The 11,691-nt window shown below is 69.3% G+C and overlaps 1 protein-coding gene across 3 annotated transcripts; it reads left to right on the forward strand.

The window, feature by feature from the left end:
- The first annotated feature begins 2,904 nt into the window (after positions 1-2,904).
- Positions 2,905-9,637, forward strand: KIF12 (kinesin family member 12). Of its 3 annotated transcripts, none has more exons than XM_041764597.1 (16): positions 2,905-3,082; positions 3,187-3,262; positions 3,675-3,809; positions 3,976-4,111; positions 4,842-4,933; positions 5,079-5,259; positions 5,977-6,095; positions 6,178-6,282; positions 6,795-6,897; positions 6,981-7,071; positions 7,277-7,363; positions 7,727-7,817; positions 7,889-7,993; positions 8,592-8,692; positions 8,780-8,898; positions 9,245-9,637. In XM_041764597.1, the coding sequence occupies exons 3-16, from the start codon at positions 3,714-3,716 to the stop codon at positions 9,382-9,384; spliced, it is 1,566 nt and encodes a 521-aa protein (XP_041620531.1). In that variant the 5' UTR covers positions 2,905-3,082; positions 3,187-3,262; positions 3,675-3,713; the 3' UTR covers positions 9,385-9,637. The 3 variants fall into 3 exon arrangements, with proteins under 3 accessions (XP_041620531.1, XP_041620529.1, XP_041620530.1); XM_041764595.1 differs by having other exon boundaries at positions 2,907-3,082; positions 3,187-3,277; positions 5,112-5,259; XM_041764596.1 differs by having other exon boundaries at positions 2,908-3,082; positions 5,112-5,259.
- The last annotated feature ends 2,054 nt before the right edge of the window (positions 9,638-11,691 follow it).

Below are 11,691 nucleotides of genomic sequence, written 5' to 3' on the forward strand. Positions count from 1 at the left end.
AGGCCCCGCCCCTGCCGCCCCGACCGTGTCCCAGGCCCCGCCCCAGGCCCCGCCCCTACCGTGTCCCAGGCCCCGCCCCTACCGTGTCCCAGGCCCCGCCCCGACCGTGTCTCAGGCCCCGCCCCTGCCGCCCCGACCGTGCCCCAGGCCCCGCCCCGACCGTGTCTCAGGCCCCGCCCCTGCCGCCCCGACCGTGCCCCAGGCCCCGCCCCCAGCGCGCCCCGCCCCTGACCGTGTCCCAGGCCCCGCCCCTACCGTGTCCCAGGCCCCGCCCCTACCGTGTCCCAGGCCCCGCCCCTACCGTGTCCCAGGCCCCGCCCCCAGCGCGCCCCGCCTCGACTGTGTCCCAGGCCCCGCCCCTACCGTGTCCCAGGCCCCGCCCCGACCGTGTCTCAGGCCCCGCCCCTGCCGCCCCGACCGTGCCCCAGGCCCCGCCCCAGGCCCCGCCCCTGCCGCCCCGACCGTGCCCCAGGCCCCGCCCCTACCGTGTCCCAGGCCCCGCCCCGACCGTGTCTCAGGCCCCGCCCCTGCCGCCCCGACCGTGTCCCAGGCCCCGCCCCTACCGTGTCCCAGGCCCCGCCCCCAGCGCGCCCCGCCCCTGACCGTGTCCCAGGCCCCGCCCCAGGCCCCGCCCCTACCGTGTCCCAGGCCCCGCCCCTGCCGCCCCGACCGTGTCTCAGGCCCCGCCCCTGCCGCCCCGACCGTGTCCCAGGCCCCGCCCCTGCCGCCCCGACCGTGTCTCAGGCCCCGCCCCTGCCGCCCCGACCGTGTCCCAGGCCCCGCCCCCAGCGCGCCCCGCCCCTGACCGTGTCCCAGGCCCCGCCCCGACCGTGTCTCAGGCCCCGCCCCTGCCGCCCCGACCGTGCCCCAGGCCCCGCCCCGACCGTGTCTCAGGCCCCGCCCCCAGCGCGCCCCGCCCCTGACCGTGTCCCAGGCCCCGCCCCTACCGTGTCCCAGGCCCCGCCCCGACCGTGTCTCAGGCCCCGCCCCTGCCGCCCCGACCGTGCCCCAGGCCCCGCCCCAGGCCCCGCCCCAGGCCCCGCCCCTGCCGCCCCGACCGTGTCCCAGGCCCCGCCCCTACCGTGTCCCAGGCCCCGCCCCCAGCGCGCCCCGCCCCTGACCGTGTCCCAGGCCCCGCCCCGACCGTGTCCCAGGCCCCGCCCCTACCGTGTCCCAGGCCCCGCCCCAGGCCCCGCCCCTGCCGCCCCGACCGTGCCCCAGGCCCCGCCCCAGGCCCCGCCCCAGGCCCCGCCCCTGCCGCCCCGACCGTGTCCCAGGCCCCGCCCCAGGCCCCGCCCCAGGCCCCGCCCCTGCCGCCCCGACCGTGTCTCAGGCCCCGCCCCTGCCGCCCCGACCGTGCCCCAGGCCCCGCCCCTACCGTGTCCCAGGCCCCGCCCCAGGCCCCGCCCCAGGCCCCGCCCCCAGCGCGCCCCGCCCCTGACCGTGTCCCAGGCCCCGCCCCGACCGTGTCCCAGGCCCCGCCCCAGGCCCCGCCCCTGCCGCCCCGACCGTGTCCCAGGCCCCGCCCCAGGCCCCGCCCCTGCCGCCCCGACCGTGTCCCAGGCCCCGCCCCAGGCCCCGCCCCAGGCCCCGCCCCGACCGTGTCCCAGGCCCCGCCCCAGGCCCCGCCCCGACCGTGTCCCAGGCCCCGCCCCGACCGTGTCCCAGGCCCCGCCCCTACCGTGTCCCAGGCCCCGCCCCCAGCGCGCCCCGCCCCTGACCGTGTCCCAGGCCCCGCCCCGACCGTGTCCCAGGCCCCGCCCCGACCGTGTCCCAGGCCCCGCCCCGACCGTGCCCCAGGCCCCGCCCCTACCGTGTCCCAGGCCCCGCCCCGACCGTGTCCCAGGCCCCGCCCCTGCCGCCCCGACCGTGTCCCAGGCCCCGCCCCTACCGTGTCCCAGGCCCCGCCCCAGGCCCCGCCCCTACCGTGTCCCAGGCCCCGCCCCAGGCCCCGCCCCGACCGTGTCCCAGGCCCCGCCCCAGGCCCCGCCCCGACCGTGTCCCAGGCCCCGCCCCAGGCCCCGCCCCAGGCCCCGCCCCTACCGTGTCCCAGGCCCCGCCCCTACCGTGTCCCAGGCCCCGCCCCTACCGTGTCCCAGGCCCCGCCCCGACCGTGTCCCAGGCCCCGCCCCGACCGTGTCCCAGGCCCCGCCCCTGCCGCCCCGACCGTGCCCCAGGCCCCGCCCCCAGCGCGCCCCGCCTCGACTGTGTCCCAGGCCCCGCCCCCAGCGCGCCCCGCCCCTGACCGTGTCCCAGGCCCCGCCCCTGCCGCCCCGACCGTGTCCCAGGCCCCGCCCCAGGCCCCGCCCCAGGCCCCGCCCCAGGCCCCGCCCCCAGCGCGCCCCGCCCCTGACCGTGTCCCAGGCCCCGCCCCTACCGTGTCCCAGGCCCCGCCCCAGGCCCCGCCCCAGGCCCCGCCCCAGGCCCCGCCCCTACCGTGTCCCAGGCCCCGCCCCTACCGTGTCCCAGGCCCCGCCCCCAGCGCGCCCCGCCTCGACTGTGTCCCAGGCCCCGCCCCAGGCCCCGCCCCAGGCCCCGCCCCGACCGTGTCTCAGGCCCCGCCCCTGCCGCCCCTGGCCTTGTCCCAGGCCCCGCCCCCAGCGCGCCCCGCCCCTGACCGTGTCCCAGGCCCCGCCCCCAGCTCGCCCCGCCCCTGCGGCCCCTGACCTTGTCCCAGGCCCCGCCCCCTGCCGCCCCTGGCTGTTTCCCAGGCCCCGCCCCAGGCCCCGCCCCCTGCCGCCCCGACCGTGTCCCAGGCCCCGCCCCGACCGTGTCTCAGGCCCCGCCCCCTGCCGCCCCGACCGTGTCTTAGGCCCCGCCCCCACCTCGCCCCGCCCCTGCCGCCCCGACCGTGTCCCAGGCCCCGCCCCAGGCCCCGCCCCTACCGTGTCCCAGGCCCCGCCCCTGCCGCCCCGACCGTGCCCCAGGCCCCGCCCCTGCCGCCCCTCCCCCAGGTGAGCCCCCCGGGCGGCGGCCCCGACGTGGCGTTCCGCTTCGGCGCTGTGCTGGACGGGGCGCGCTCGCAGGAGGACGTGTTCCGGGCGTGCGGGGTGCGGCGCCTGGGGGAGCTGGCGCTGCGGGGGTGAGTGAGGCGGGCGCCCGGGCCCAGCCCCCCCCCGCCCCGGATCGCGACCCCTGACCCGCACCCCGCCGCCCCGGGCCCAGCCGCGCCCCTGCCGCCCGCAGCTTCTCCTGCACCGTCTTCACCTTCGGCCAGACGGGCTCCGGGAAGACCTACACGCTGACCGGGCCTCCTCCGCAGGTGCGCCGAGCGCAGGTGCAGCCCCGCGGGGGGTGGGGACCGGGCCGGAGCCCTGGGGAGCCCTGGGGAGCCCTGGGGAGCCCTGGGGAGCCGCGGGCGGGCAGGCGGGCAGGCTTCCAGCGGGGCAGGGCCTGCGTGCAGCCCGGGCCCGTTTACTTGCAGACGAGGAAACTGAGGACCCCGAGAGGTGAAGGCACTTGCCCGATCGCAGCCTCCTTTGTCCGCTTCACTTAGGGGCCGTCAGTTCGGGCCTCTAAGCGCAAGTGACGGTTCCGACCGAGGACGCGGCGGTGTCCACGGGAAGGCGCACGGTTCGGGCGCAGAGGGCAGCCCTCCACGAGGGCAGTTAGACTGCTCCTTGGCGCTGCGATGGTCAGGATCCAGCCCCTGGCTCAGCTGTCTCTGCCCCCAGGGCGAGGGGGTGCCCGTCCCCCCCAACCTAGCCGGCATCATGCAGAGGACCTTCGCCTGGCTGTTGGACCGCGTGCAGCACCTGGGTGCACCTGTCACCCTCCGGGCCTCCTATTTGGAGATCTACAACGAGCAGGTGGGAGACGGAGATGAATGACAGCCCTCAGGGGAGAGGGGGCATTTCTCGCCCAGGAACATGGGTCAAGGGACAGAGGAGGCTGGGGGACTGTCGTCCGTAAGGTCTGGGGGTGGATGGAACGTGGGCTCAGGGCCCCTTCCCTCACCCACCGCCCTTGTCTCAGGTTCGAGACCTCCTGAGCCTGGGATCTGCCCGGCCCCTGCCTGTCCGCTGGAACAAGACCCGGGGCTTCTATGTGGAGCAGCTGCGGGTGGTGGAGTTTGGGAGTCTGGGGGCCCTGATGGAACTTCTGCAAATGGGTGCGTGCGTACTACTGCATAGGTGCTCTGGGGTGGGGGGCACCCATTCCTCAGCCGTTCGGAGCCCCTGGCTGGAGCTGTGGGTTGAGGTGACCCGTGCAGGAGAAAAGGGCCAGCAAGCCAACAATTCAGACACAACCCAGAGATGTTCACCCCACCCCACCCCAGGCTTGCAGATTCTGCTGTCCAGACTCTGGGAACCCTGATGATGGGGTAATGACTCGGCAGGGTGTGGTCAGGGTCATGGTCTCTCCGTCCCAGGGCCCTGCCCTTCCAGTCTGTTCCCCCACGTGCTGCAAACCACATCCCTCTTCCTCTCCAGGCCCCCAGACCTCTCCGGTTTCTTGATGGTACAGGTCATACCTCTTGGGCCAGCCCACGATGTCCTTGCGTCCCATGCATTCATCAGATATTTACTGAGCAGCCACCCCGTGACAGGCATCAGGGACAGCGGACTCTGGTCCACTGTGGCCCCAGAGTTGTGCCCAGAGCTGGTCTTTCTGCCTCAGTCTCTCTCTCTCTCCACACAACGGGAGAGGTGTTCCTAAGGCGTGACTCTGACTGACGTTCCTCTGCTCAGTTGTCACCATCTTCCTTTCACGCGTCCGTGCTAGAGGCAGCCCCGCACCGTTGCCCGGGCCCCTCTCCCAGGATGCCCGCGCTGCCTTATCCGTATCGGCGAGCACCTGCTCCTCCTGCCAGGTGCAGCTGCTGCTGTTCTCCCCTCTAGGTCTCAGCCGCCGTCGGAGCTCAGCTCACACCCTGAACCAGGCCTCCAGCCGAAGCCATGCCCTGCTCACGCTCTACATCAGCCGCCAAACTGTGAGTGTCCCCACGTGGGGAAGCAGCTGGCCCGGGGCCACCCACGAGGGTCGGCCTCTGGATGTACAAACCAACTTGGGCATGCGCGGAGGTAATAGTGGAAATCCTTGGCTTTGTGACTTTGGTGGGGACGGCCGCTCCCGAGTCCCCATCGAGCCCCGATCCCCCTGCCCCACAGATGCCTCCAGCGGACCCCGGGGAGCCCCCCGTTGGGGGGAAGCTCTGCTTTGTAGACCTGGCTGGCAGCGAGAAGGTGGCGGCCACAGGATCCCGCGGGGAGCTGATGCTCGAGGCGAACAGCATCAACCGCAGCCTGCTGGCCCTGGGTGAGACGCGGGGCCGCCAGGCGGACACCTCGAGTCTCCTCTGAGCCTGACCCCCAGCTGTGGGGGAAACCAGAGGAGACGGAATGCAGGGGGCTTGGGAGGGTCAAGAGCAGTGACCCAGGAGCCACATGCCTCCCCCTGTCCTCCCCTCGCTATTGGCTGGTGCCTCCCCTCTTAGGACTTCACGAGTCCGTGAAGCCTGAGAGTTTATAAGGTACATTTCTATTTGAGAGAGAAACACTCGAGTGCAGAGTACGAGCCCTCCGACCTTCAGCCTGTCCCGTGGGCGCTGGGGGAGACTGAGGCCCAGGGAGGGGAAGGGCCTCAGTGACCCTCCCACCCCCACCCCTGGCCACTGGGCCCTGAGCTCCTTCGGGGCTGCGCCCCCAGCCTCCGTCTGCGGCATGTGTGGGGAGATTTTCGGGGAACTCCTTCATTCAGTCCATTTGTCAGATGTTTCCTGCACCCCAGCTGGGTGCCCGGTTCAGGGGTGTTCAGGTCTGTTGGTGGCCCTGGAGCTCGGGGGCGGATGAGGCCGTCTCTGCCCTCAGGAGCCCCAGTCTGGTGGCAGAGGCCAGTCTGACTGAGTAACCAGATCTCTTGGGAAGGGGGATTTTTGGATCACACGGGCCTGGGTGGAGATCCCAGCTCCGTGCGTACTGGCCGGGCGGCCTCGGATGAGAGCTGTAACCTTGCTGGCTTTGCGCCCCCACCCAGGTCACTGCATCTCCCTGCTGCTGGACCCACAGCGGAAGCAGAGCCACATCCCCTTCCGGGACAGCAAGCTCACCAAGCTGCTCGCAGACTCTCTGGGGGGACGCGGGCTCACCCTCATGGTACCCCAGGGGGGCTGGCAGGGGGCGATGGCTCCCGAGGGCGGGGCCCCAGAGGAGCACTCACAGGCGGTCCCCCCCCCAGGTGGCCTGCGTGTCCCCTTCAGCCCAGTGCCTTCCCGAGACTCTCAGCACCCTGCGATATGCGAGCCGAGCTCAGCGGGTCACCACTCGGCCACAGGCCCCCAAGGTGAATGGAGGGGACAGGTAGAGGAGACAGGTGGGGCTCGGGCAGTAGCCGGAGCCTGTGTGGTGTCATGGGAGGTCTGGGACTGAGTCAGAGCCCTGATGATGGGGCTGTGATTGGGTAGGGTGGGGTCAGGCTCTCGGGCCGGGTTAGGGCACGTCTGGGGGTCTGGTCTGATCTGGGACATGATTCAGGGGATAGCGAGGATTCCAGCTGGTACCGCGATTAGTCGGAATTGAGTTGAGGTCTGACGTAGTGTCTCGTTTGGGGTCAGAACCTGGGCCAGGGTTTGGAACAGGGTCCCGCTGGGAGTAGGCCCTCCCGGCATGCCGCTAAGGCTACTGGCACTTTGATACCATCAGGACAGGGTGCCTCCTGCAGGCGGATGTAGCCTTGTGCCAGGATGCTCAGGCTGCCAGTGAAGCGCGGCTCCTACTCGCCCACCCCCGGAAGCCCTTGTGCAGTGCACAGCTCGTACAGCCATAAACAGCAGCTCTGGGCTTCCTTCTCTGCAGTCACCTGTGGCAAAGCAACCCCCGCGTTTGGAGATTGAGATACTGCAGCTCCAGGAGGAGAACCGTTGCCTGCGGGCCCAACTGGGGCAAATAGACCCCAAGGGTATGAGCTCCCTGGAGGCAGGGGTGGGGCGAGGAGAGGGTCTGGGGCTCCTGTGGACCCAGCCGTCTCCCCCTCCCCTGCAGCCTCAAGGCTCAGTGGGGCTCGGGTGGCCTGGGCCCAGCGGAATCTCTATGGGATGCTACAGGAGTTCATGCTGGAGAACGAGAGGCTCAGGTAGGGCACACCTGAGCCGGGGGCCTCCGTGCCCCACCCCGACCCCCTGGGCTGCCCCTGCCGAGCTCCCCCCTCCCTACCCGTGGCTACCCTTCTGTCCCGCCTTCCTCCCGGGGCTCGTACTCCCCCGCAGAGAGGGGGGCTCACCCATACCCCCGGCGGTAGCTGTGCCTCCTCTCACCTTCCTGGGGCCTGCTCCCCCCAGGAAGGAAAAGAGCCAGCTGCAGAGTAGCCAGGCCCGGGCCCGGGATGAACAGCACCTCCTGGCCCAGCAGGTCCACGAGCTGGAGCGGTGAGCGCGGCGGGCAGCGCGGGAGGTGGGCCCGGGACACAGGGCAGGCGGGAGAGGGTGGCCCGGTGAACCGGTCAGTGGGGCGTCTGACCTCTGGACCCAATTTCAGCTCTGCTGTGTGACCTTGGCTGAGTCCTTTCACTTCTCCCTGCCTGGGCTTCCCCTTCTATAAACTGGGGATCCTGCGGGGCTTGCGTTGTGGGGCTGTTGTGAAGTTTGGACTGAACGAGCTCGTGTGTAAAGCCTTGAGAACGGTCCCTGGCACGTCGGCCGTGCTCCACGAGGCTCTGCTCACAGGGAGACCTGGGGGCCAGCCTGGTGCTGGCCTGCGGGCTGTAGGCACAGACGCCCTGTTCCCTCCAGGCGCCTCCTCTGTGCCTGCTACGGTCCCCAGCCACGCCCTGGCCCGGCCCCACCGTGTCCCTGTGTGATGGTGCCAGCTGCCCCGTGCCCCGTGAGTCTCTGCCCAGCTGGGAGGGGTGAGCGGCAGCAACGGCCCGAAGCGTCTAACACGCCCTCCTGCAGGCCCTGCCACCCCTCTGCTGCTGCCCCTGCTGCCACCTCTGTCCCCTGTGCCGAGCACCCCTGGCCCACTGGGCCTGCCCACGTAGGGATCTCCACCTGCCCCAGGTAGGAAAGGGGGAAGCGGGGGGGTGGGGGAGGTGGGGAGAGGGAAGTGGGGGGAGCTGGAGACTGGTCCATGGGGTCAGCAGCCTGGGGGGCTCCAGAATTCTGGGGTCCTAGGCTGCATCATGGGGTGAGGGGGGACCTTTGGGCTCCCATGCAGGGTTCAGAAGGGTTGGTTACCGACCCCCCCCCCCCCCCCGCCATCCTGCTGCCTTTCAGGAGCCCACGGAGCCGCTGGCTCACTCACCCCTTCCCTCACACGTTACTCACTCACGTGTTCATCAGCTCTTTCGGTCCCTCTCCCCCAAGTGCCCAGCTTTGTGCCAGGCCCTGTTCGGGCACCGAGGATTCAGACATAGACCTGGTGTGATTCCTGCCCTCAGGGAGTTCCTCATCTCCAGGGAGGACAGTACGAAGGGAGGGCCACCCGATACCTGCAGAAAAGGGGACCCAGACCCTGCCCCTTTTGAGGTCACCTGATATTCCTGGTGCCCCGCGGAGGCGGGCTCGGTCAGCAGAGATGTTGGCGCCATGGGGGCGCCAGGAAGGTGGGGCCCGCAGAGGCAGGGTCACCCAGTGCGGGCTCTGGTCTTTCCTGCAGGTGATGGGCCCTAAGGCCCCGGGTGACATGCCCCTGTGTGCCCAGGCCCCACCCTGGGCCCCCCCAGGCAACCCTGACTCTGCCAAGTGTCCCAGAGAGAGGTGGGCCAGCCCTGGGATGCTGGGGGGGAGGGGGAGGCTTGGGACCTCGAAGGCTCACCTCCCACCACCCAACCCACCCTGGCCCAGGAGTCATAGCGATTGGACTCAGACCCGAGTCCTGGCGGAGATGCTGATGGAGGAGGAGGTGGTACCCTCTGCACCCCCCCTGCCCATGGGGACCCCGAACACATCACCAGTGCTGAGAGGTGAAGAAGAGAGAGAGAGAGGGGCCCCTATCGGTGTGTGTGTGTGTGTGTGTGTGTGTGTGTGTGTGTGATCTTGGGCCAGAACCCACCCTCTCCAGACCTCAGTCTTCCCATCTCTGAAATAGGATGTGTTGAGAGGCGATTGTGACATCTTCCCAGTTCCCAAACTTGGAATTCTCTTCCTGGGGCCACCCGTATGTCCCAATGGGTGCAGGAGCCCGTGGTGTATGTTGAGGGGCGGGGGCCCACCTGAGGCTTCCCCAGAGAGTGTGGGGACGCTGATGGGTCTGGGCGGGGAGGGGCCCAAGGGAGCACGGCCTCGAGTCTCTGTCGCTGTGCTCCCCAGGTGGGGCTGCAGTTCCAAACCTGGCCCGGAGACTGGAGGCCCTCAGAGACCAGATTGGCAGCTCCCTGCGGCGCGGCCGGGGCCAGCCACCCCCCAGCGAGGCTGCACGGAGCCCCAGCCGTGTCCTCCCGCCCTGTTGAGGGCACAGCAGGAAGCCAGGAGTGCACCGTGTGACCTTGGCTGGGCTCTGCGCTCCCGGGCTCGGTCTCCCCGTCCGCTCAGTGCAGCTGCTCTGGGCAGAGGGTAGTGCCCAGGGGCTGCGGGTAGGGGCTGGTGGGAGCAGAGGGGAGCAGAGGGAGGGTGGGGCCCCAGACTATGGGAGATGACACTGGATTTGGGAGAAGCCAGGAACAGGTGATGAAATAGATGAATAAACCGAGGAGTCGGCTCTGAGTGTGGCTGGTCCTGTCTCGGGTCCCGGGTCCTGGGGCCATGCCTCAGGCACTTCCTTCAGCCTGGGGCATCCCAGAGAGGAGGGGGCCCTCGGGGGGGTTTGAGGAGGGGGCAAGGACTCTCGGCAGAGGTGTGTGCCCCTTCTGATCAGGAATAGTCCAGGTTGCCATCTCCTTCATATGGTGCCCAGGTCTTAACTGAGCAACTACTACATGCACCTGCGCAGATGTGGGGAAATCAAATGACGAGCATGTCCGTGCGGGAGGTCCGTGCAGGAGGACGGGTGCCAGCTCATGCCTGTGCCAGCTGCACGTGCCCTGGTGCCGGAGGAACCACGAGATCCGAGTTCTGATGCCACAGACTTGCCGTGACCTTGGGCAGGCCTCGAACCCTCCTCCCAGGGTCACTTTCTGGCATTCAGCCAGTTAGAAGGGGGGGGGGGGTGACGCTCCCTGTGTCTTGAGTTCAAGGAGGGTCAGGAGGTGAAGAATATCTGAATCCCAGGAGGAAGCAACGGGTCTACAGTTTGGGGAAGGTCCAGGCGGGACATGAGACACTGGGGGTGCTGGTGGCGAGGCCTCACTAGAGAAGAAGCCACCGGGGCTAATCTAACGCCCCCATTTTATAGTTAGGGAAACTGAGACCCGTAGGGCTCATTCATTCATTCAACACTATGGGCATGGATGCAAACCAGGGCGGTGAACAGGCCTGACGAGGGACAAGCTGGCTCTGCCCGGGAAGCTCACAGCGGCCAGGTGTCCCATGCTAGGGGGTTCGGCAGCGGAGACGCCGTGGAAAGCCATTGCTCTGGGAGGCAGAGCCCAGGACGGGGGCGGGTGGGGGTGGGGGTGTAATGGCCAGACACACAGGCCCCGGGCGGGCAGAGTGGGCCGCGGTTCGTGGAGTCCAGAGAGTGAACCACACACGGTCGCATGTCACCTGCCCCCGTGACAGTCGTGGGGATTGAATCCACTTCCAGATGGAAAGAGTAGGGCACCAGGCCTTGCTTGGGGCAGATGGTCTAGCCAAAGGCACCTTTTGGTCAACATGGGCCATTTGATGAAATCGATGATCTGGGTGCAAAAAAAAAAAAAAAAACCCCACAAAAATCCGTTCAACAGATCCCCTTGGGGGACCCACCCTGGGCCAGCATTGAACAAAGCCTGAGAATCCTTCCCGCGAAGAACACAGACAAAAACAAACAAGAAAAAGAGCGGAGTACAGGGAACTGGGTGATAAATGCCACGGAGCAAAACCTAGCGAGAGGTCCACCTGCCAGGGTGGGCGCAGCCCTAGCAGGGGGACCTGGAGAGGCCGCGGGCAGGTGACGCTCATGCAGAGACCTGAAGGAGGGGAGGGCGGTGCACCCGGCTGATGCCACACGGTCGCCTCTTTCTCTCTAAGGAATTCTGGTGCCACCTGGGCTCTGGTGGTGGTGGCTCGGCAGGTCCGAGCCTGGGCTCCTCCCCTCCCCGAGCGCTCATCTCTCATTGTGTCGGGCCGCGTGCTGGGAGGTCTCCAGCCCCAGGCGGGGACGACCCCTGGCACCGAGCGTGAGAGCTCTCCTCCGGCCTGCGGAGCGTGGACAGGACCACCCAGGGGGACCCTGGCTATTGCTGGTTCACTTCGTGTTTGGAGGAGTCCTCCTCCCGCTGGAGCCAGCCAGATTTTCCAGGCTCCTAGTTCCAGCTCAGCAGAACCCCCACTGACTTCCCCAGAGAGACACTCAAGGACACGAGTCTCCAGCGCCCCACCTCACAGGCCGTGTGCCCGTCTCCGGGTCATCCTCACTCTACGAACGGCCACGTGTCCAGAATCCTGAATCCCTGGGGGAATTCCAGAGGACCCCAGTAATGCATCAAGACTCTCCTGGCCCAGGGGTCCTTGCTGAGAGCTTGAGGACTCCAGAGGGCGCTTTTGGAGGGAGGCCTGAACCCTACAGGCCTTCTGTAGGACGCTGGAATTTGGGGGGCAGTTCTCTGGAAATAGGGTGGCGGTTCTCCAGAACTGTCAAGCCTGGAAGGTGTCTGTCACATGAAGAATTGAGGGAAGCT

Source organism: Vulpes lagopus, chromosome 7 (assembly GCF_018345385.1).
Source record: "Vulpes lagopus strain Blue_001 chromosome 7, ASM1834538v1, whole genome shotgun sequence".
Lineage (NCBI taxonomy): Eukaryota > Metazoa > Chordata > Mammalia > Carnivora > Canidae > Vulpes > Vulpes lagopus.

What these genes read in the sequence shown, in the direction of transcription:
- KIF12 (XM_041764597.1), top strand. Translation starts at nt 3,714, where the DNA reads ATGCAGAGGACCTTCGCCTGGCTGTTGGACCGCGTGCAGCACCTGGGT. An exon ending in CCGCAGCCTGCTGGCCCTGG is followed by an intron (nt 5,260 to 5,976) that starts GTGAGACGCGGG and finishes GCCCCCACCCAG; the next exon opens with GTCACTGCATCTCCCTGCTG. An exon ending in GGGATCTCCACCTGCCCCAG is followed by an intron (nt 7,994 to 8,591) that starts GTAGGAAAGGGG and finishes TCTTTCCTGCAG; the next exon opens with GTGATGGGCCCTAAGGCCCC.